The sequence below is a fragment of the Juglans regia genome, chromosome 2 (genome assembly GCF_001411555.2).
Source record: "Juglans regia cultivar Chandler chromosome 2, Walnut 2.0, whole genome shotgun sequence".
NCBI lineage: Eukaryota > Viridiplantae > Streptophyta > Magnoliopsida > Fagales > Juglandaceae > Juglans > Juglans regia.
The window spans coordinates 20,957,303-20,979,638 of record NC_049902.1 but is presented as its reverse complement, the minus strand read 5'-3'; the positions used below and the strand labels follow the sequence as shown (position 1 = coordinate 20,979,638).

Below are 22,336 nucleotides of genomic sequence, written 5' to 3'. Positions count from 1 at the left end.
CAAATTTGGTGAGATGCCTACATGGCTATTTCTCATTGGTTGGTGTAAAAACAAAAATGACACTCTTCTTGTTGGGAGTGCTACCCTAAAACAATTACTTGAAGTACGTGATGAGCATCATGGCATTTTTATTAAAATAAAGTTAGGCCTAGTTTGTTTTTAGAAATCATCTCAACTCATCTTATCTCATCGAATCATTACAATTTTTCCAATCTTTTAAATAAAATATAATAAATAATTCAATTTTTTCAAATCTCAAAACAAAAATAATATTAAAATATTATATTCTAACGATATTTTAATTTTATAATATTTTTATTCAACTTTCATCTCAACTCATCTCATCTTAACTCATAATATCGTAAGTTATGACACCCAATTTCCAATGCAATCACAAAAGTAAAATAACACTAATCTATCATCTGATTCTAGCTTCAGTGATCGAATCCATCATCTATCATCTTTTTCAACAATATGCTACATATTTATCATTGGAAATAGCTTGGATATGGTGTACATGGGACTTTCATGGATTCATCGTGGTGAATGTTCCCACTGATATCTATGGGACTTTTGGGAAAAGTGATTGAGCTTATTCAAACTCTTAATTGTTGCATTTGTCATGTTTTTCGAGAAATCAATATGGTTGCTGATTTTTTTGCCAAAGAAGGAGCTCATAATTCTTGTATGGATCTTCGTGCTCATAGTCTTATTCCTGGAGGCTTAAAGGCTTATTGTGCCTTGACAAATGCTCTTTACCTTACTTGAGATTGTGGATTACTTAGTGCAGATTGCAGCGGGCTAGTGTTGTGATTCTTTACTACGTTTGTCTTCTCATTCTTATTCTTATTCTTTATTGGAGCTACTCGGCAAGATCAAACTGGATTATGCAGGTTTTTAGACAACTATTTGACTATTATCAGGTTTTATGCAGATTTATTTAGATTTAATCAATTTATTAAGGTCTGAATTATGTTTTGCTTTTTATTTAATATTGCATTGTGTTTGAGTTAGCCTATATCATACTTTGATACCTGTTTTTGGGTTTTATGAATATATGTAACCACTAGGCATCCGGTTGTAACTACGGTATTCCTTCGCCATAAGTGAAGGCTATCAATAAAATTGAAGTACCATCATCTTCTTAATTTAAAAATAAAAAAATAAAAAATAGTGTACATGAAATTTTGTAAACATGAATGAGGGCTATGAATATACATAACCACTAGGCATCCGGTTGTAACCACGGTATTCCTCCACCATAAATAAGAGCTATCAACAAAATTGAAGTATCGTCCTCTTCTTAATTTAAAAAATAAAAAAAATAAAAATATTGTACATGAAATTTTGTAAACATGAATGAAACTCTAAATTATAGACGGGAATCTGTCCATTTGTAGTTTTGGGTTCAGGGCATTACAATTGTGACAGTTGTTTTCCCAGCAAGGTTTGGTTAGAGGCTCTTTGCTATTCTCTATTGACCTTCAGTTTTTTGGTTATGAAGATGTCTTGGTGTGAGGACTCATGGGGGAATTGATGGAGAAGGCTAAACAGCACTCGCCTTATTGCTTGCTCTCGAGTCCCTTGCTGCTTGATATATGCAATTGAAGCTAGAAAGTTGAGAATTGAAACAGAAATGTTGCACCCTTCAATGCCAAAGAGGCTACAAATCTTACCAACCAAGAGATAAAGCCCAACCACCCAAGGAAAAAGGTTTCCCACCAGCAAAGATGCAAGAGTTCTCAACCCGTAGGCTCATGTTCTAACCTCTAAGCAAGCAATTACATTATCTATCTTTGTAGCGCGGGGCTGAATTATTTTCCATCTCTAAAAATCCAACCACCCATGTTTCAATACACGTGCAAAACACTAAGCAACATTAAAATCTCATGCTTTTGAGATAAAACACCAGACAAGTCTACAAAATGGGATAAAAATTCCTTGCCTCAATAGATTTTTAAAAAAATGGATCAATAATCTGTCCTTAACTATCACAAATCAATTTGCTTATTACAGTCTAGAAGGTCATCACAAATAAATTATCAAGGCTAGTAATCAATTAAAGAAAAAATTCTTTATAAAAAATAGAACCTGCTAACTAGTTTTTCAAGTCCTCTTGGTCATGCTCTGTATCTTTCTTCAGGAATGCACCATGAAAACTTATTCCCTGGTAATTTCAAACTCAGCACCAATTGGAAGATGATCACTAGGGTGACTATAGTTTGGTAATCCGTCAGCAACATCAGGTGAGTCTGGGTCCGGAAGCTCCAGAAAACTGACCGGTTTGATGTTATCATTTGGAGAAAAGAATATATAATCAAGTGTACCAGTGAAGCCAGGAGTGCAGTTTGTAAACTGTGGTTCTCCTTTAGTAAAAGCATAGACACTGCACAACGGAATAGGAATGTCTTCTAAACATTCCACCCCTGGTGCCAATGAAGAGTTGCCTGAAATCAGGTACTGGTAAACCTGCAACACAAAGGTTAAAGCATTGCTATAACTCCCCAGTATAAATGTCTACGTATTTATAAAGACATGATACCTAGGGCACAAACACTCTATGATCCCAGGAAACAGAGAAGCTACTTGTGAACTGCTTGCACATAGGTCGCAACCAAGCTCATTTTACAATGTTCAGCTTCTGTTTAAGCTTGATAGCTTACAAAGCTGAAAAAAGTAACCACTTTCTTTTTCTTATGGCATTATAATTGGTAAGTTTTGAATGTAAGTGTTATCACAACAAAGGTCTGGGGGTATGATAAACTGATCCTAATGAGAAAGATTGTGAAAGTGACGAGGCCAATGTATGAGTATGATACAGGAGTTTTGATTTCTGAGTACATTCCGGCAAGGTTATGGGCCAATATAAAACCCCAATTTCCAATAGAAACATTTAGGCATGCGTTTCAGATTAATACTTGTGATCTGTGTGTGCTTGTGGAGATGGAATATGTCTGGAGGTTTTAACTTCTTGTATATTCAAAACAGTGTAGGCTGGTTTCCCAGGTGCTTTACGGGAATTGAAGGACAAGATGATGACCTAAAGAGAAGAAATTTGTAGTTGACTTATCTTAGATGAAAGACTCTTGGGCGTTTCCATGATGTTTACAAGGAGATTTTGTAAGGGGTCATATTTTTAGAAGGATGGAGTGGCTGTTATGGAATTGCAACTACAACCGCTGATTCCTGATTTTTATTTTTCTTGGATCTAGCCACTTCTAGGAGGGTGATATATATGTTTGGTAATATGACATTGCAAACTATCCCAAAAATTTAAATTCTCTGTCCAATTTGGGAGACTAATAGGACTGTTTACCTAACGATGCATTCCAAGACTAAGAGGAACACTCATCAAATGTTGCCTACTGTAGACTTCCTCATCCTCCTAATTGCTAAATTGTGCTGGTGGAATGTCATGTCTTGCAGAAAGGATAAGCATCTTTTCTATTTGAGAATGTGTGGTAGAAGGTGGATGGTTTGGTGGATCCAGTGAACAAGTGATTGAATATTTTTATCATGTAGGACACCAATTAACTCCTTGGGAGTAAACTTAATTCTCTGAAAAATTATAAAGAAAAGTGGAACGAGGTGTTTGGCAGGTTTTGGTGCAGAAGGGAAAAAGTTAGATCAAATCTGGAGCTTTGTTATAGAGGGATAGGTTTTATCCACAAAAGATCAGGAAAGAAGCCAAACTTGGACATGAATAGAACTTCCCTGTTAAAGCAAATGATTGGTGAAGGAATCCAAAGCTGTTTGGCTTAAAGTGAGAGAAAGCAACCCAAAATTTTTCACAAATTTTCCAATTGCTGAATCCACATGAACTCTAGGTAGGAAAAAGTGTAAACAGAGGCAGCAGGCTTCTGTAGAGGATTTGGATTTATGCAGAAACTGCAGACAGGAGACCTAGCGATATAGGATAGAGAAAGATGTTTACATGTGCTTGTTGCAGGTTCAAGATTAGGACAATTTGTGGATTTAGGACCAAGGATTTTAGAAGAAACGGCTAGTTTAAGAATTAATTACAGTTTGAAAAGATTGAATTTTGATGGATGGATACACTTTCATTTGTTGTGTGGACCACATAATGGCGGAGAGTTTTTTTTACAAGTAATAAAACTTCATTAAAAAGCAAAAGGTGCACCAGGTACATATGATGTATCCAAGAAGTCAACCTATCTAGATACAAGAAAATCATAAAAAGTCAGCCGATTAAAGTCAATTGAAGCTGATAATTTCTGTAAACAAAATTTTTGTTTTTCCTATGTGTGTAAAAAAAGATGGACAACCGCGGGACCATATATTACATTGTTCTGTTGCTCATAATATTGATATTTGGGGCGTGTTGGGTTATGCCCAACTCGGTGACTGACTTTTTGACCACTTGTGGTAGGAAGTTTAGTGGTTACTAAACGTAATGGCTAGGACTAAGATCATAAGATCAAAGTCGAAGAAGTCTTTATCTATACCAAAAAAGTAAACTTAAAAAGAACACTCAGAAAAAGAAAAATTGTAAAAAAAAAAAAAATCATGGGCTAGCTGAAGAGGAAACCAGATAAATCAAGGGACAAAAAAAATAATCTTACAAACCTTATCCCCAGGAGTTGAATTAAAGTCACCAGCCACTATTACTGAAGGTATATATTCAAGTCTGTTGGATACTAGTTCCTTAAATTGAGCCAAGCGTGATAAAAGATATTTAGCTTGTGCAAGCTTGACATCAGCCCATTCAGGATCCCTGCAGCAGAAAACATCATAATTACTTCAACTGGTCAAATGAATAAAATAGAACATGCTAATAGAAGATAAGCAACTTTACCAGTACAGGTGTGTGTTTGCCACAACAACAACATGATGTGGAGGATCTTTGAGCTTGAATGCAGCCATAATTCCAACACAATCGCGTTTGAGTCTCACACGAGGATCATCGGGATCTCCACGCTCATCCACGGCTTTCTTTAATGCTGAACCTGAAATATAATTTGATATAAGCTGCCAGCATACCATGTTTGCTAATCAGATTATAATCAGTAATCAGCAACCTTCTGAGGTTCTACGGTGAGAGCTGTCATCCAAGGAAAAGTACAAATGAAAAATCTGAACAAAAAATAATAAGGAAAAAAGCAGCAACTGAAACAAGTTTTCAAAGAACTATGCTCGCTACCATTAGGGGTTCTGGTCAATCCAACCTGACTGGCAAGACCCCCCACGGCCACCCCCCTCCCTCCCTCCCTCCCTCTTCAGTCAGTCAATTAGGGAGGGGAGAGTTGCAGCATAGAGGGGTCAGGCATGGGTTTGTGTCAGTTGGGTTGGGTATATATATAGCAGTCAGTAGGTTGGGTCTGTAGATTTTAACGTTAGATTGCCATGAAAGTTTCATAGATTAGTCTTCTACACCTAAAATCTAGAACTCTCAATTCCTCTCTCCTCAGAAAGGTTAGTCCCCCCGAATCCCTCACACCTCTACCAATATGGCAGCAGCATCTAGCTTTGCTAGGAGAAGAAGCGACTCCTTGCTGGTTTGGTTATCAGAAACCCCTCTACCAACAACCAACTATCGACTGTCAATAGGGGCATACCAACACAAGGAGGTCGATCCTCAGCTCCTTTTACCATGAAATTATATCAACAGATTTCGCCGTGACCTAAATGGAATACTCAAACCAACATTACTTTTGTGAGTTTGTGGAGAAAATGAATCAAAAGCCCTAGACTAGTGCACAGGGAAAGGTAAAAGGATAGGGAATGCATAACCTGCCCATTGGGTGCTCAAGAAGGAAAGTTCAGAAATTGATCGTCCATTGTTTAGTTAATGGGATGAAAGCAAAGAATTAGGTATATTTTCGTTTTTCAAACTACATCCCTCTATTGAATATTGGGGTTCATTTTATGAATGAATTTCATTCATTAAAACATTTTCATTTTCCCCAAACCCATCCGTATTTGAGCGGGAAGTGAATGAGTAGAAAAGGTGTGATTTTTCTTAAAAACCATTTCCCTTTTTTCTGACAAGTTAAAAAAAAAAAAGAAACATTCTTTCCCTTATTTAAATACTCTTAAACAAAAGAAACTATATCAATCCCTGTACATCACAACAAGGGGTTCTTTCACGTCAGACCCAACAGAACAAATCACAGATAAAGCAAAAGAACTGGTTTTTCCATCTTTTAGTCAAATAAAATAAAAGTTACAACAAAACTTGAATAGGCTGCTAACAGCCATGTTTGTCCAAGTCAACATACTTGACCAAAAAGTAAATCTAAAATATCCACCAAACTTATCCAACCTAACACATATTACATGCAAACAGAGTCCAGAAGCCAGGTAACAAGTTGCTGGGCCGAATTACAAATTACTTATGGGTCGACCATCAAATCCTACCCTAACCAAGCAAATTCTACCCTTATTTTACATGTACAAAGATGCGTGACTACTGCAGGACTAACTGCCAAAATTTCAATTTGCAACTGCCCAGAAATTTAACTGATTGGCAAAGAGTATTCACTTCTTTCAGCGAACTCTTTTATTATCCATTACACTATCCATCATTCTCCCCCAGTTTTCAACTCAGTTTCAAATTTTAAATGGAGAAAGTCTTGGATCCTAGATCTTGAATTTGCATGTTTAACATGGGATAAAATGCTTTATAATCTTCTTCTCTTTTTAGGATGCAGTAATGATAATGATAACATCTAACCCCCCCCCCCCCCTTCAATGGGGCGTTATAAATGTTTAACTAGAAATGTGGGACTTGAGCCATGCCACCTACGACAGATTGGGGAATTTAAGGGGGGGAGATTGTGATACCCCATATGATAAGGATAAGGGTAGGTGACGTATTAGATCTCACGTTGCTTAGGAATGAGAAGTTTTTGCTCTTTATAAGGTTCCAATGAGGCTCCAATTGTATCATTGACTAGTCCTTTTGGAGTATAGGCCATGTGGTTTGAGTCTTCCATTGGGGTGTTACAAAATCATTTTGCCTTTCTGAAGTAAAGCAAATCATAAAATAATTACTGTATGATATTGGTAAACATGGACAAAAGAAAAGATGAGTATGCCAACCCAAACTAGTTACAAAAGAAAATGAGGTATATATAACAGAGCAAAACAAAATTACCATTTTTTGGTTCAGCTTCCCTATTTCCTTTAGTAAGCACGTCATCATGTTCATCATCACCTAAAACATCTCCATCTTGAACTGAATTTACAAGATCATTGTATTCTATGTTCTCCTCCAAAACCAACTCTGCACTGAATTAATAGCACAGATATACTTAAAGAAGATGGACATCTGAAATAGATTGACAGCATTATGAGAAAATGAATTTGTGACCGCAAGATTTTCCAAGACATGTCAAACATTTGAACAAACTTCTTCAACTTCCACATGACCTTAGAATGGACAAATATACATGTTTTTGTTTGAAGCATCATTTTATTGCATCCTCTAACAAAGAGTGGAAAAGCCCTTTGCCAATGATACCAAGGACATGCTTACATTGGACAATGGTTAGGAAGCTTCCTTTACAATTTGTTATTAATAATTCAGCTTGAAGGCTGCACAAAATGAGATAAAAAAAAAATGTATAAAAGCTGTGAGAAGAGACATGATAACTGTGATACACATTCGGGAATGAAATGCAGCCAATTGACCTTTTACAGACTATGGCCTTTTTCAGCAAGCTAAAATCTATTTTAATATTTGTGAAGCCATCCTCGTTAGATTGCTCTTTCAAGTATGAACTTGGGGTCCATATGAATCTAAAGCTACTGCTGCTCATCTATTTTGAAACAAGAAAGAGGAAGTTTGAATACCTGTCTGGCTTATAAAAAATTCCACATCCATCACGCTTCTGCCCGCTTCTCTGGACATAAATACTAGAATAACCAAGACTTTCCATATGTCCTTTGTAAAAGCTATCATACTCGTCAACTTCCTGGTACGGTTAGTAATACACAAATCTCAACAATGACATTCATTTATATATTTATGTATAGGATGAAGGATGATAAATGTTAAGGATATTCAAAACTAGAAAGCATTCACAAAACATTCGATTTTTATTTTGTGTGAAGTGGAAAGTAAAATGGAGACAACAAGTAATAAAAAACCTGAAGACAGAGAAAATCAGCTCCAAAGTTCTTGAGAACAGATAAAATTGAATGTGAACGAGCTTTCCACCTGTAATGAGCACAAGTAACATATACAAACTTATTCACTCACTCTAATGTCAATAAACCTCCAGCAATGGAAAAAATAAAATATGCAAGGATGCAAAAGAAAGTATACTTCCAATTTACAGACATTCCATGCCTCTCTAGGCTATTAACCGCCAGCTGACTTTCCCATCATTGAAAAGTCAGAAAGAAAAATTAATGACTAAAAAAGTTACACATAAAAGTAAGATTAAGTCCCAGATGTCACCAAAGAAAATGTCATTTCTGTGTTCGAGAGCTAGACAAAATGCCATTCATGTTGATGAGGCAATTCGTCATGTTGGTATTCAGAGGGCCTCGAAGTGCAATTGTTGTGTGATACTCCTCGGATTGAAACGTTGGATCATGTTTTGTGTGATGGGGTAAGGGCAAGGAAGGTGTGGGATTATTTTGCAGGTGTTTTTGGGGTGCGCCTACCCCAGGTTCGTGGCTGGAAGGGAGTAGTTAATTTATGGTGGCTTCATGCGTCTTCGTCCTCACAAGTTGGATGGCTACGTGAGGTTATTCCCATTATTATTTCCTAGGCGCTTTGGGGTGCTCGTTGTGCAGCTCGGATGGAAGAAGTGGTTTTTGACTGGAGGGGGATAGTTCTTATGGTGAAAGATTTCATTGTGCAAATTTCCATTACTTTGCGGAAGTTCAAAAAATTGGGATCCAATGAGCATGTCATTCTAAGGGATTTAAATTGCCCCATTGTGCCGTTGTCTCAAAGCCTCCTAAGCTTGTTGTGTGGTCTCGGCCTGGCCAAGGTTTGTTTAAATTAAATGTTGATGGAGGCTCCTGTGGGAATCCGGGTGCATCGGGTGGGGGTGGTGTCATTCTTGATGCTTAGGGACGTGTGGTTGCGGGGTTTGCGCATCCTTATGGACATGGTACAAATACTGTTGTGGAATGTCGGGCATTTTTAGATGGGTTGTGGCTGTGTAATCATCTTGGTCTAAGGGATGTTTTAGTGGAATCAAATTCGAATGTAGTGGTGGGTTGGTTTCTTTCTGGGATCTGCAATTATTGGTATTTATGAGATTTTTGGAAAGAAGCTATGGGTCTCTTTTCTTCTCTTAATGTTCGAGTTCATCATAGTTTTAGAGAGGCTAATATGGTCACGGATGTTTTGGCTAAAGGACGTGTTATGGACTTCCTAGGAGATGGTTTTGGTCCAGGGAGACTTCGTGGACTTGTACGTACGGATAGATGGGGCATCCCTTATATTCGTCATTAGTCGTAGTTGGATTGTTAGGCGTTGTTTTTTTCCTTGTCGTTGTACATGGTTTTCCTCCGCTTGAGTGGGATTTTTTCAATAAACGGAGGTGCCGCCCTCCTTTTCTTTAAAAAAAAAAAAAGGTCCCAGATGTCAGAATCTAGCCACACATGCTACTCAATGCCATCTTTTTTTTTTATATATAAGTAAGAGATAAATATTATTGATATGAATGAAATAGGCATAACTCATGTACACAAGAAGTATACAAAAGAACACCTAGATACATTCTACGAGCGATGAATTAAAAACAAGAAATCATGAACATTATTCCTGTTTAATACAATAGCGGAAAACCATAGCAATAAAGTAATGAGAAAAAAATTCTTCAGCTCCACCATTGTGCGTTCCTTGTTTTGAATCAAAACAGGGCACATTCATTTCCGTCCAAATATACCACATGATACACAACGGAATCATCTTCCAAACTGCTGCCACTTGATGATAGCCCTGCAACTTCCTCCAACAACCCATCAAATCCACCACCCTCATAGGCATTACCCAAGCAACATCAACCCTTCGAAAGACCTCATCCCACAACACCCATCTTACGTCACAATGTAGTAAGAGATGATCCACCAATTCTACATTCTTTTTACACATGTAGCACCAATCCATCACTACACATCATTTCTTCCTTAGGTTGTCCGTGGTCAAAATCTTCCCAAGAGCGGCATTCCAAATTAAAAAAGCAACTTTAGAAGGCACACGAGACCTCCAAATGTTCTTCCAAGGGAACGAAGTATGATCATGTGTTGTCAAAAAGTTATAATACGCCTTAACTGTACATTTCTTGTGATTATTAGATCTCCACTTCAAGCTATCATGTTGTGCCATAGGAGTCCCCAAGGAATGTAATAGGCTGAAAAAGTCTAAAACCATAGATAATTTCAGTCATGAAAATCCCTATTAAACAGAATATTCCATTGATGCGAACCATGAGAAAATAACCACACATCCGCCACTGAAGCCTCCCTATTAGCTGCAATACGATATAAAGCCGGAAAAACCCTTTCCAATGCATGATCTTCACACCACACGTCCCACCAAAAACTGATTCGGTTGCCCTCACTGACTACAAAGCGAATATGATTTTCAAAGCATGTACACGCCTTCCTTATAAACTTCCATAAACCCACTCCATACCCCCCTCTCACTTCGTTGGAACACCATCCACCCCAAGCAATACCATATCTAGCGTCTATAATTTCCTTTCACAATAATCACCCCTCCAAGTGATATTTCCAAAGTCATTTCCCCAATAGCGCTTTATTAAAGGTTCTCAAGTTACACACACCCAACCCCCCATACACAACTGGAGCACATACTGTCTTCCAACTAACTAAATTAAATTTCTTCTCCTCCCCTATGCCTCCCCATAAGAACGCCCTAAAAAATTTCTCAATCCTATTCACCACCCCTGCAGGCATAGGAAATAGAGATAACAAATAAGTGGGGAGGTTAGTGAGGATGCTCTTGATAAGAGTGAGACGACCCCCTTTTGATAAATACACCATTTTCCATCCAGCCAACATTTTCTCTATCTTCTCCACCACTCCATCCCATATAGCTTTATTCTTGAAAGTTGCTCCCAACGGAAGGCCCAGATATTTCATTGGGAAAGGGGACACCTTGAAATCCAGAAGACTTGCTAAACTGAGGATATTAGGGACCTCACCCACCGGAACCATCTTAGACTTGCCAAAGTTCACCTTGAGCCCTAACACTGCTTCAAAGCAAAGTAACAATGCTTGTAGAGTTTGGACCTGGCTATTATCCGCTTCACAAAATACCAAAGTGTCATCTGCAAAAAGGTGTGAGATGATAATAGGGCCATCAGAGTCATTTCCCACCTGAAAACCAGATAAAAAACCCCCACCAATAGTAGCCTGCACCATCCTACTTAACGTCTTCATAACTATAACAAATAGAAGAGGAGATAAAGGATCTCCCTACCACAAGCCCCTCGTACTATCAAAAAAACCATTAGGAGTGCCGTTAACTAGAACTGAGAAGCAGGCGGTTGAAATACAATGTCGCATCCATGAAATCCACCTATCCCCAAAGCCACACCTCTCAAGCAGGTACAAGAGGAATTCTCAATTCACATAATCATAAGTCTTCTCCATGTCAAGATTGCAAAGAATACCTAGACCTCCATCCCGCAATCTATAATCTAAGTTCTCATTTGCAATGAGCACCGAATCAAGAATGTCTCCCACGAATAAAAGCATTCTGAGACTTGGAGATAATACTGGACTAAGCCGGTAAGCAGGAACTTTCGAAATAATCTTATAAACACTACTAACCAAACTTATTGGACGAAAGTCACCAATAATCGAAGCCTCGTGTTTCTTGGGAATGAGAGCAATGAATGTCACGTTAAGGGATTTTTCAAACTTTTGAAAAGCGTGAAATTCACTAAACACCTGTAAGACATCACCTTTCACAACATCCCAACAAGTTTGAAAGAAACCCATTGAGAAACCATCTGGACCCAGAGGTTTATCCTTAGCCATACCAGAGATGACCTTGAAAATCACTTCTTCAACAAAAGGTCTCTCCAAAACACTCTCACTCTGCAAATCAATTGCCTCAAAGGACAAGGCATCAAGCTTCTAGCTCCTGCAATTCCTCCAACAATGTAGACTTTTGATTGTCAATGCGACCAAAAACTTCCAAGTTCCACTTCTTCATATCTTGTTTTAGTGCCTTTGGCTTACCTGCGAGAATGAAACTTGGAGTGTCACTAAACTGATACGATGCCCACCAAGCATGCACCATCTCTACAAACCCATTCACTGTTAGCCACATGTTCTCAAACTTGAAGTACCAGCGACCCCTGTGGATGCCTACACAATCTAAGAGAATGGAAAAATGATCTGAACTGACTCAAGCTAACATTTTCTGACTTACTTCCGGATAGTGGGGATCCCATGAAGAAGAGATAAGGAATCTATCTAATTTCAACCAATCCCGACCGTTTGATCATGTGTACTCGCCCCCCACCAGGGGAAGGTCCATAAGGTCTAGATCAAAGATGAACTCGGAGAATTCCTCCATGGCCATAGTATTCCGATGATACCCTGATCGTTCACTAGGAAAGCGAGTAGTGTTGAAATCACCCCCATGCACCACAGCACATCCCATAAGGAGTACAGACCTGCCAACTCCTCCCACAACCTTCTCCTACCCCTGTCCATGTTAGGACCATAGGACCCTACAAATACCCATTCCCATCCGTCACTCACATTTTTTAATAAAGTCGAAACCGAGAACTCTCCAACACACTCCTCAATCGCCTCAACCACTCTTTTATCCCACATTAGTAACACTCCACCTGAGACTCCCAAAGAGGCCAAATAAGACCAACCCACATACAAGCATCCCCATATACTACGCACAATTCTTCTATCAATGAAACACAACTTTGTTTCTTGAAAACATACCATATCTGATTTGATACGAAGGCATTTATTGCTACCATTGAGCCCCCGTACGTTCCATGATAAAATCTTAAGCTTCATAAAAACTTAGATTGCCCCTCCCTTTCGATCTATCCCTTCCACCACTCCCTTCCTTAACATCGTAGTTGATGGAACAAGTTAACCGTTTAAGTTAACTATCCCGCTTTGTGGCTGATTTCGAACAGCTAGCTTCCATTGCCACGAGAAGGGCCATAAATTGTTCTTCGTAACCTCCGAAAGAGACCCCAATAACAGCTTGTAGCTCCTCTACCTTCTTGAAAACCCAATTTGACGAGCAACTCCCATAATTAGAGCTGGGGGAAAGTGTACACAGAGGAGTTAGAGCGGCCCCCTCCTCACCAACACTGTCATTGGGAAGCAGAACCAATTCCGAGCCACCCACAAAATCTGGTTCACCACTTGATGCCATATTTTCAAAAGATTTACCATCCACAGATATGGCAGGTTACTCGAAGATGATCAGAGGAGATGGTGGTGGTTACTACAAGTATGGCAGGTTACTCGAAGATGGTGGGGTTATTCTTCTTCTAAGTGTTTTAGATGCCATATTTTCAGAAGAATAACCCCATGTGAGGGCCAAACTATAATGATGGTTACTACAAGTATAATCAGACTTCTTTAAAAGAATGGTTAAGTTGGATAGGATTGCATATTATTTGCTCGAGAAGATATTTTGAGACATTTTAGAAGTGGCAATGTGATTTCTTGAAAACGAAGTTTCAAGAAGAAGGGAGATAATCATAACTTGCAGAAGTCCTCCTTGACAGAGTACAGACATCCAACTAATAAAGTTAAGGTTTGTCATTGTAGATTTATGCCATCATGGCAGACTGAAAACTTTTATGTTGTTCATCAGATATCGCGACTGCTAGTTGACATCACAAATGGTTTTAGGAAGCTTGAGCGGAAGTACTGTTTCTACAAACCTTGGGAGAATAAATTAAAAAATAAAATTAGAACTTTTTATATTATTGGAGTTTTTTTTCTCTCATGGGAGTAATTTACATAATTCAGGGCCATTGTTTTCTTGATATATAAAGTATACGAAAACAGATCAGTTAACAGAGTATGAAAACAGATCAGTTAACAGGGTATGTTTCCATATATTTTTACAAGCCTAAAGAATTCAAATGTAAAAGACTTTCCACAACACATGGATCTTGCAACAACCATACATACATCTTAAAAATAGTAAATATCAGCAGAAAATCAAAGTGAATAGCCTGGTTTGTATTCAATGACCAAATACAAAACTGTAAGATATAATTCCCTGTTCTTCTTCACCAAATTGCAACAAAATTCTAAACATTTTGTACAATGCAAGGGGAAAAAGTGAAGAATTTACAGAGAAAAATAGCATGTTATTAGGAATATGTAGAGTACCGACTTACCACATCTCTTCAAGCAAAAATGCATTTTCAAGTTATATTTACATGAAAAACAAATCCCAACTCTTCGTAGTTCACAAATACATATATCCCCCTTCGTCATCTTTCGACATTTAAAGGCAAGTATGTTACAGAGAGTTGGCAAGGAATTCCAGTAAGAACTGGCAAATTTTATACTTCGTAACAAGGAGAATCGAGATGAATTTAGTTGGCCTTTTTAGGAGAGGCCCCAATGACCATGATGGAATGTATCCGGTTGTTACGATGGTTGGCTGCTCATGGACTAGCTGTACCAACCGTTTCTTATATATGGTCACATCAGCAATACAATTCACAACAATAAACCTCACTCAAGTTTTAGATCTATGACACAATCAAACCCAAACGAATAAAAGTTTTGATTGAATTGTACCAGTCTCTACTATGTGTTGTTACTCATTTTTATACTTGTTCTAATTTCTAATAATTTCTTCAACCCCCTAGGGGTTGGCTCAAGTGGTAAGGGCTTTGGTCTTGGTGGTATACTCCATCTAGGTCTAAGGTTCAAATCCATGGGTACAAACAACTTCTAGGGGCCATGCGGCCCATACCCCATCGGTGAAACCCATCAGTGAAAAGCTGATAAATTAGCTGATCCATGTTTGGTGCAGAAATTAGCTGATCCAAGTAATGGGAACACATTACAAGGGTCCGGGATTTAACGAAGTAAAAAGACGTGGCATTTACATGGTCTCTAAGATTCCTTGTCATCAAAATAATATTTCAACTAAGAAAAGAAAAGAGGATAACAAACAATAGAATACTAGGCACTCTCTTATCCCATTAATATATCAAATTGGATGCACCCACAAAGAATGGAAACTGTTAGTAGGAAGGAAAAGAAAATTCTAGGAACAACAAAATGTTATTTTTAAAAATTCACCTGAGACAAGGAGATGGAGAGTGTGGAAACAAAGAACTCTTCACATAGACCTACACCAAAAGGGAGGAAAAAATTAAAATAATCCTAAAAAGTGTAAAGGCTTTCACTTTCTAGAAACTAACCTGTAGGAAGCCCCAGCATTATTGATGCAAGTTTATACATACAAAACTAGAACGGATAGTAACAATAAGCACATAACTACCGAGTTTTTGGTCGGTGGATCACCTATTATTGCATTGTGACGTGGCTATGAGTTTGTAGAATGATATCTTTGCTAGAGAGGGGCTCCATTGGGTGATGCCATGAAGGGTTGTTGAATTTTTGGCCAGCTGACAAGGCCTCCGGGGTAACCCTCAAATTGCAACGATGTGGAAGATGATATCAATCTGTCTATGGTGGTGCATATGGATGGAGAGGAATGGTCGCAGCTTTGAGGATCGTGAACGGACAATGAACGAGCTTAGAATTTTTTTCTTCAAACTTTATTCCATTGGTCGATTGTAATAGACTTTAATGGCATGAATATACATGATTTCCTTCTATCTTTAGACACCCATGCATAGGTGTTGCTCTCGTATTTGTCCCGTGTACTTGGCTTCGCCTTTTTTAATACAATTCGTATTTACTGACCAGAAAAAAACTAATGAGTTTTTTGTCAACAAATTGGCATATTGGAGGATATTTAACATCTAAAGTTACTCTAAATCAGGTCGTATAATTTGGGGATAACCACTTCTTAGGTCAACTTTGGAAAACACTAACACGCTTTCCCTCTCTCTCAAACTTCAAAAGGCATCTAATCTAACAAATACCAACCCTATCAAATATCCTATTCCTTGTTCTTTCTCTTTTTGCTCTTATTATTTATCTCTAAAATAAATCAAAAAAATTAAAATTCCAATAAATCAAAAAAATGGTGTACAGTAAAGTTGTTGTTGACAATTGTTAATATTGATTTGTTCGCTTCATTTGTCTTCTATATGAGCAAGTCGGAAATGATACTCTAAAAACTTGGTCAAAAGGAAAAATATATAACTATCTTTTTTTAACCTTTTTTATTGTATTTTAAGGAAATTTTACTATTATACTTCTTTTTTTTTTATGTGATCTTTACTTCAATAAAGGCACACGCGTGCACTTCGCAATTTCAGCCTAGGCTTTCCGTAGAATTTGCACTTAAGTTTGCTCAGTGCTTTCAAAATCACTAACCATACCCATGGAGACCCAAACCCATGACCTCTCAGCTACCAAACTACATGGGAGTAAGCATCTTGACACCAAGCCAACACCCTTGGTGGTAACTATTTGCTCTCTTTAATTCTACCAACTAGCGTATACACTACACCCACTTCTAGGCTTGCCTTCTCGAATGGTCTAGCTGTGAGACTTTTCCATCCCTCTTATAAAGTATAGGTCTTATCTTTGGCTAAATGAATGAGTCGTGATCAAATAATCAGTCTTTGAAGTAAAATATGGCATGCATCGAATGGGACAAGATCAGAACAAGCCTCGTCATCATATTTATTTTCTAATATGGATTATACCAAACAAAGAATTGTAACAGGAAGTTTATGACATATCTAAAATCAAGCAACATTTTATGGATGTGGATGCTTATCTATAGGAAGCTTTTTTCTTCCAACTGCTTCCTTGGAGATGATATTTTCACAGCTCCACCATTTAGTACACGTGTGCGGAAAAAAAAAAAAAAAAAACTTCAATGCCACAAATGCTGAGTGTTGCCCAAATTTAGCTACTGTTAAAATTCTTCTAACCACCAAAATCTCTAAACAAGTTCATAGCACATCCATTTACTGCCCTTCATCACCATAATTACCAAATGCAGGCTCTGTCTCTTCTTCTACCTCCTTGCCTTCAGCCAAATGATTTCTTCCTTGTAGACATAAACAAGATGTGGTCTCTTCTCCACAATGTAATAACGGAAAGTAGAGTTGCTGCCTTTAGGATTCGAAACACTAATTCTAGCAACTTCCATCCCTTTCTCCAGTCAGTCAACCCCATATCTAGTTACATCCCATTATGGTATAGGCCATGTGGTTTGGGCCTTCCATTGGGGCGTTACAGTCAACTTGTGTTGCAGCAAATGAAATTGTTGGAAAAAATACATCATATAGTCAGCCAACCAAAACTGTTTTCTCATCTTTGTTATCATATGGTCCCCATGTGCAGATTTCTGTCGTACCTTGACAATCATACTGCTTAATTCTCTTCAACCATTGAAGAGCAGCCCCTCGTTATTATAAACTTCACAAACTGCACCTTTCATACATCTGAAATTTGTATATGCTCAAAATTGTATTCAATGTCAGATTCCCAATCCAAAAAATCTTCAGCATGTGTATCACCATAAAATCCAGCAATCTCCACCTCCAATCCAATCAAGATCTCTCACTAATCTCTCCTCCAATCCAAGATGCCATTTCAGCTCTTCTAAAAAACGCACATCCATGTAATGGACTTACATCTTCATAAGGATTGGTCTCCTCATCCTCAAGACCACATCTTGTAGGGATTGCGGTTGCCTTTTGATTAACCCTTCCAAGGGGCCACATGTTCACATCACTAGATAGCTTGAACAGCCCAAACCTACTCAACAGTATGCCTCATTTCTCTTATCTCTATGATTTGAGATTGTAAACCTACTCCTCCATATCTTCCTTCACCATGAGCAGCCATGGGCATGGACCGAAATCTGCTTCAATGCCAAATATAATGACTAAACTAATCATATATCCTATTGCAAAGAATTCCCAGTGGCCAATAACTCAATACAAAGTTGAAAGAAATAAAAAACACAAGCATAAAGATTAAAGGAGGGAACAAGGATTCTACGGTTTTTTGGGACTCGAATTTCTCTGCTCTTTTATTTCTGATGGAATAAACAAAAATGATAGCTTACAATCTTAAGATCTACTTATAGCTAGAACAAAACCCTATTGTTGCCCTAATCATTGAATAGACTTTACTATTGATATTTAATTGACTCATTTGACTATCAAATGACCCTTCTAAAAAACTTAAATAAAATAAACCAAAAAGTAATTGGCTGAAAATCAGAACCAAAACAAGCTCAGGTGAACAATTTAACGCTCCACCATCACATTAGAAACAGATGGAAGGATAATGAGAAGCCATGTTCTGAATAACACAATATTGGACATTCAGTTAGGGCTGTTAGGACACTATGGAATTTAAACTCCTTTGTTTAACTATGATGTGAAGAGATTCGGCTTAAGGAGCCAAGGGGAAAATAACAAGGCGACAGATTTTTGCACTTTAAAAAAAATACAGCTTCGAATTATGCCTTGAAATATCCAGGGAATTATGGATCCTAGGAATAAGGGCTTGTTTGGGAAGTGAGATGATTTCATCTCATCTCAAAATTTCCTTCCCAAACATCACTCAAATACAAACAATTTTCAATTTCAAATCTTCAACTTTTCCATCTAATCATTACCTAATTACTACAACTTTCCCAAACTTCTAAACAAAAACAAAAAACAATACAACTTTTTCAAATTTCAAAACAAAAATTATATTAAAAAATTATATTATAAGAATATTTTAACTTTATAATATTTTTATTCAATTTTTTCTCTCTCATTTCACAAAACTCAATAAAACATCTTAACTCAAACCATTTCACTACTATTCACAGAATTATCATCTCATTTCATCTCATTGCCCAAACATGCCCTAAGTCACTAGTGAGAAATATTGTTGCATAAGTAGAAAGCTGATTTGGCTTGTCTTCAGTAAATAAAGATTGAATTTATGTCTAAGAGACTAGCATCTAGCATCAAAGGGGGTGTCATTAAAGGAAAGGGTCATTGTCAATGTAGTTGGCTCTGCCGGTAGGATTATTTTGAGGAATAAAAGGGTGTTGGAAAAACTTGATGGTGAAGGTCACCATATAATATCATGTTTATTACAAAAAGTGGAACATAGCTTGAATTTGGTTATTTGTGGAGTTTATGCACCTGAATGATGATAGAGAAAAGAAGGAATCGTGGTTGGAATCAAGGGAGAAGTCCAAAAGGAGGGGCAGAGGTTGGAGTTCCACAGGAGATCTCAATGTGGTTCACTCGCAACCAAGACATACAAAGGCCATGATGAAATTCTTTAATATCATTGCAAAGTCATATTTGGTTGATTTTCCCCTGAAAGAATGTTCTTACACCTGGTTGTTTACCAATAAAAAAAAAGGTTCTCACACCTAGTAAGAAGATGTGTGAATGTAATGAATAAGAAAGAATATAGAAGTACATTGGGTAATTGGTCTTCATACCTGAGCTAAAATATTATATGAGACAAGACGGAATCTGATTCCTGAAATATAACATTAGAGATGTCATGATCAAATCACAAATTGAAATCATAAAACTTCACTTGTCATTAAATTTATAGTAAACGGTCATCAAATATTATGTTTATCGTACATAGTTATCACATACTAACAAATTACCAGGGAGAGAGAGAAAGAGAGAGTGGTAATATGGTGCATTGAGTGAAAAACAATCACACTTAGTGCCCAAAAAAAAGTGAACAAAAGCTGGAATGTTCATAACAATCTATAGAAGAAATGCTTATAAAAAATAGTCCATAAAAGAAATATAAAGGCAAAAAGAAAGGGAGAAAAATTAATTATACCATCAGGTCTACTTCTTGAATAGATATCACTTCCTTCCACAGAAATGAATTCCCGGCATATTGGTGATGGTGTTGTGCCCATTTTTCTCAAGACTATTCTGCCATAGGTTTAAACACAAATAATTCATACTCAAAAGGATATCACATGATTTCTCATCTTTAGAAGTTCAACAGTATAACTAGAAGAGCATGTTTCTACACTTCGTACAACTCTGAACTACCACTTCTCATGTTATGGTTCCTTGGAGCATGGCTGCAATTTTTATAACGCCTAGATTGTCTGATTGCAGAAACCATTAGATAAATTATCACCACATTTTAACAATAGCTATTTCATTTTCAGGACAATTGCAATTGCTTGAGCACTCAGTAAATCCATAGAGATAGGGAGAGAAAAGAAACCCCAATCTATTAGGAACTGTGTATTTTTTATTTTTCCACATGGCATACAAGCTGGCGTCAGTTTGTTAGTTACAGTCATTCCTTTGTATATGAATACATTATAGTTACTTATAAAAACAAAATGAATACATTATAGTTGTACTGATAATTCATACACTTAGGTTAGGTTTAGATAGTAAGTTGAGATGAGTTGATATGAAAATTGAAATATGAAAGTTGAATAAAATATTATTAGAATATTATTTTTTAATATTACTATTATTTTGGGATTTGAAAATTTTGAATTGTTTATTATATTTTGTGTGGGAATTTGGAAAAGTTGTAATAATTAAATGAGATGAGTTGAGATCAACTCTGAATCCAAACGAAGCCGGACTAGAAAACTAGTACAAACATAACCACCACTGTGCATATCTCCAACAACCAAAAATCTTGTATTTGGGATACTATATCAACACAAATTTACACAATTTCCATAAAAGCAAACAAGAAAGCTAAGATTGCTATAAAAGAGAGGTTCCCTGCAACTACAAGTATGTCCTGAAAGCTCTGAAATCAGCACTATCAGAAGTTGGCTGATAAATATGCCTAAATTGATTGGCATAACAGATAGAGAAGTCATTGTTTTCAAATTTCAACGAAGGTAAACTACCACTAATTCTTCCGGTGTTATGCCTCAAAAACCTTTTTTATTGGCACCTGGTGTCCAAGAATAAAGTTCTTACTAATTCCGGGGGTGCACAAGCCCTTGGTAAGGAGTTTCCCACAAGTACACATCGGGTAATTCAAGGGAAAGTTTCCCCAGTCTAATGGCCTCATGAAATTGTTTGCACCCAAGAGGTCTCGAGCCTTGGACCTAGAAGGAGCATACTACCAAGACCATGGCCTTTACCACTTGAGCCAACCCCTAGGAGTTTCAAAAGCAAGCTCTATCTGAGTCATTGCCCAGTCCACAAAGGCAGAGATACAACCCTTTATAATTTCTTTATACACAATCGTAACACTTCAAAGGAGAGCTGGACATTAGCCAATCAAGTTTTTTTTTATATGTAATAAGAAAATTAGCCAATCAATTTATCATGAATTAAGCGACACAGCGCCAGCCTAGCGAGAAAGTCCAACAATCATATAATAGTGCATTATTTCGTCACTTTTCCTATATCCTCCCCCGACCTGTTACTGATCAAACTTGCACAATAGAACATGATCGATTAAAAAATTTCAACTTTCCACACCACTCTCATGTTAGCCAAATGGAACCCCGAATACTAACGCTAATATTGCTAACAACACTCGTAGTCTAACAATTCAGACAGTTAAGTATCAATTTTTTATTTTTAAATAACCATTACAGGAGATTTTTGAAACAGATTCTTTAAGAAGAACATAGCCCAACATTTCTTTCCCCAATTTTCTTTTCCACTGAAGCCCCAATAAAAATGTTGCCTCTAAGACGTCAAAAACATTTGGGGAAAAAATCAAAAGCCCAACCAGAATATGCGTTGAGAGCATGAACTCAAAACTATAAGTGGATGTTGATGAAGACGAGATTTTCCAAATGGGTAATCTCTGAAAAATCTACTACCTGTAAGAGCACAAAATCTCAGGCGGGTTAGGCTTCAACCCCGGAGAAATTCTGCCACCTATAGCTAATTCTCCTCTGCTTCTAAAATTCCGAAGTACGCTGTTGAACTTGAAGGCCTCCATTGGATATTGGGGACTCGAGTTCAACTTTGGTCTGTCGGAGTTGCTAATGACACATATAACCTTTTGCTATATGTTAAATAATTAATACAAGAGTTCGTACGGTAAGAGATAAGTAAATTAATATAAATAAATAAATAAATAAAAACTTATAATATTTTTTTAAAACATTATAATATTTATTATTGTATGCAAAGATTTTAATTAATAAATACTATAAAATTAACTTTTTCTGAATTTCACGAAAATTTTGTAAATAATAGTAAAATATTTTGAATTAAAATAT

General features: G+C 37.1%; 1 protein-coding gene across 2 annotated transcripts; it reads right to left on the bottom strand.

Moving 5' to 3' along the window:
- Positions 1-1,915: 1,915 nt before the first annotated feature.
- On the bottom strand, positions 1,916-22,084 carry LOC108983883 (carbon catabolite repressor protein 4 homolog 4). 2 transcript variants are annotated; one of them, XM_035687844.1, is made up of 10 exons: positions 21,932-22,084; positions 19,945-20,042; positions 19,583-19,623; positions 15,274-15,323; positions 8,113-8,182; positions 7,816-7,937; positions 7,118-7,251; positions 4,817-4,967; positions 4,588-4,735; positions 1,916-2,469 (listed from the first exon to the last, which is right to left on the bottom strand). In XM_035687844.1, exons 1-10 carry the CDS (start codon positions 22,051-22,053, stop codon positions 2,161-2,163), a joined length of 1,245 nt encoding a protein of 414 aa, XP_035543737.1. In that variant the 5' UTR covers positions 22,054-22,084; the 3' UTR covers positions 1,916-2,160. The 2 variants fall into 2 exon arrangements, with proteins under 2 accessions (XP_035543737.1, XP_035543738.1); XM_035687845.1 differs by having other exon boundaries at positions 19,945-20,037; positions 21,932-22,012.
- Between the last annotated feature and the right edge of the window lie 252 nt (positions 22,085-22,336).

What these genes read in the sequence shown, in the direction of transcription:
- LOC108983883 (XM_035687844.1), bottom strand. Translation starts at nt 22,053, where the DNA reads ATGGAGGCCTTCAAGTTCAACAGCGTACTTCGGAATTTTAGAAGCAGA. An exon ending in CTGATTTTCTCTGTCTTCAG is followed by an intron (nt 7,938 to 8,112) that starts GTTTTTTATTAC and finishes TAACCGTACCAG; the next exon opens with GAAGTTGACGAGTATGATAG. An exon ending in GCAAACACACACCTGTACTG is followed by an intron (nt 4,736 to 4,816) that starts GTAAAGTTGCTT and finishes TTTCTGCTGCAG; the next exon opens with GGATCCTGAATGGGCTGATG.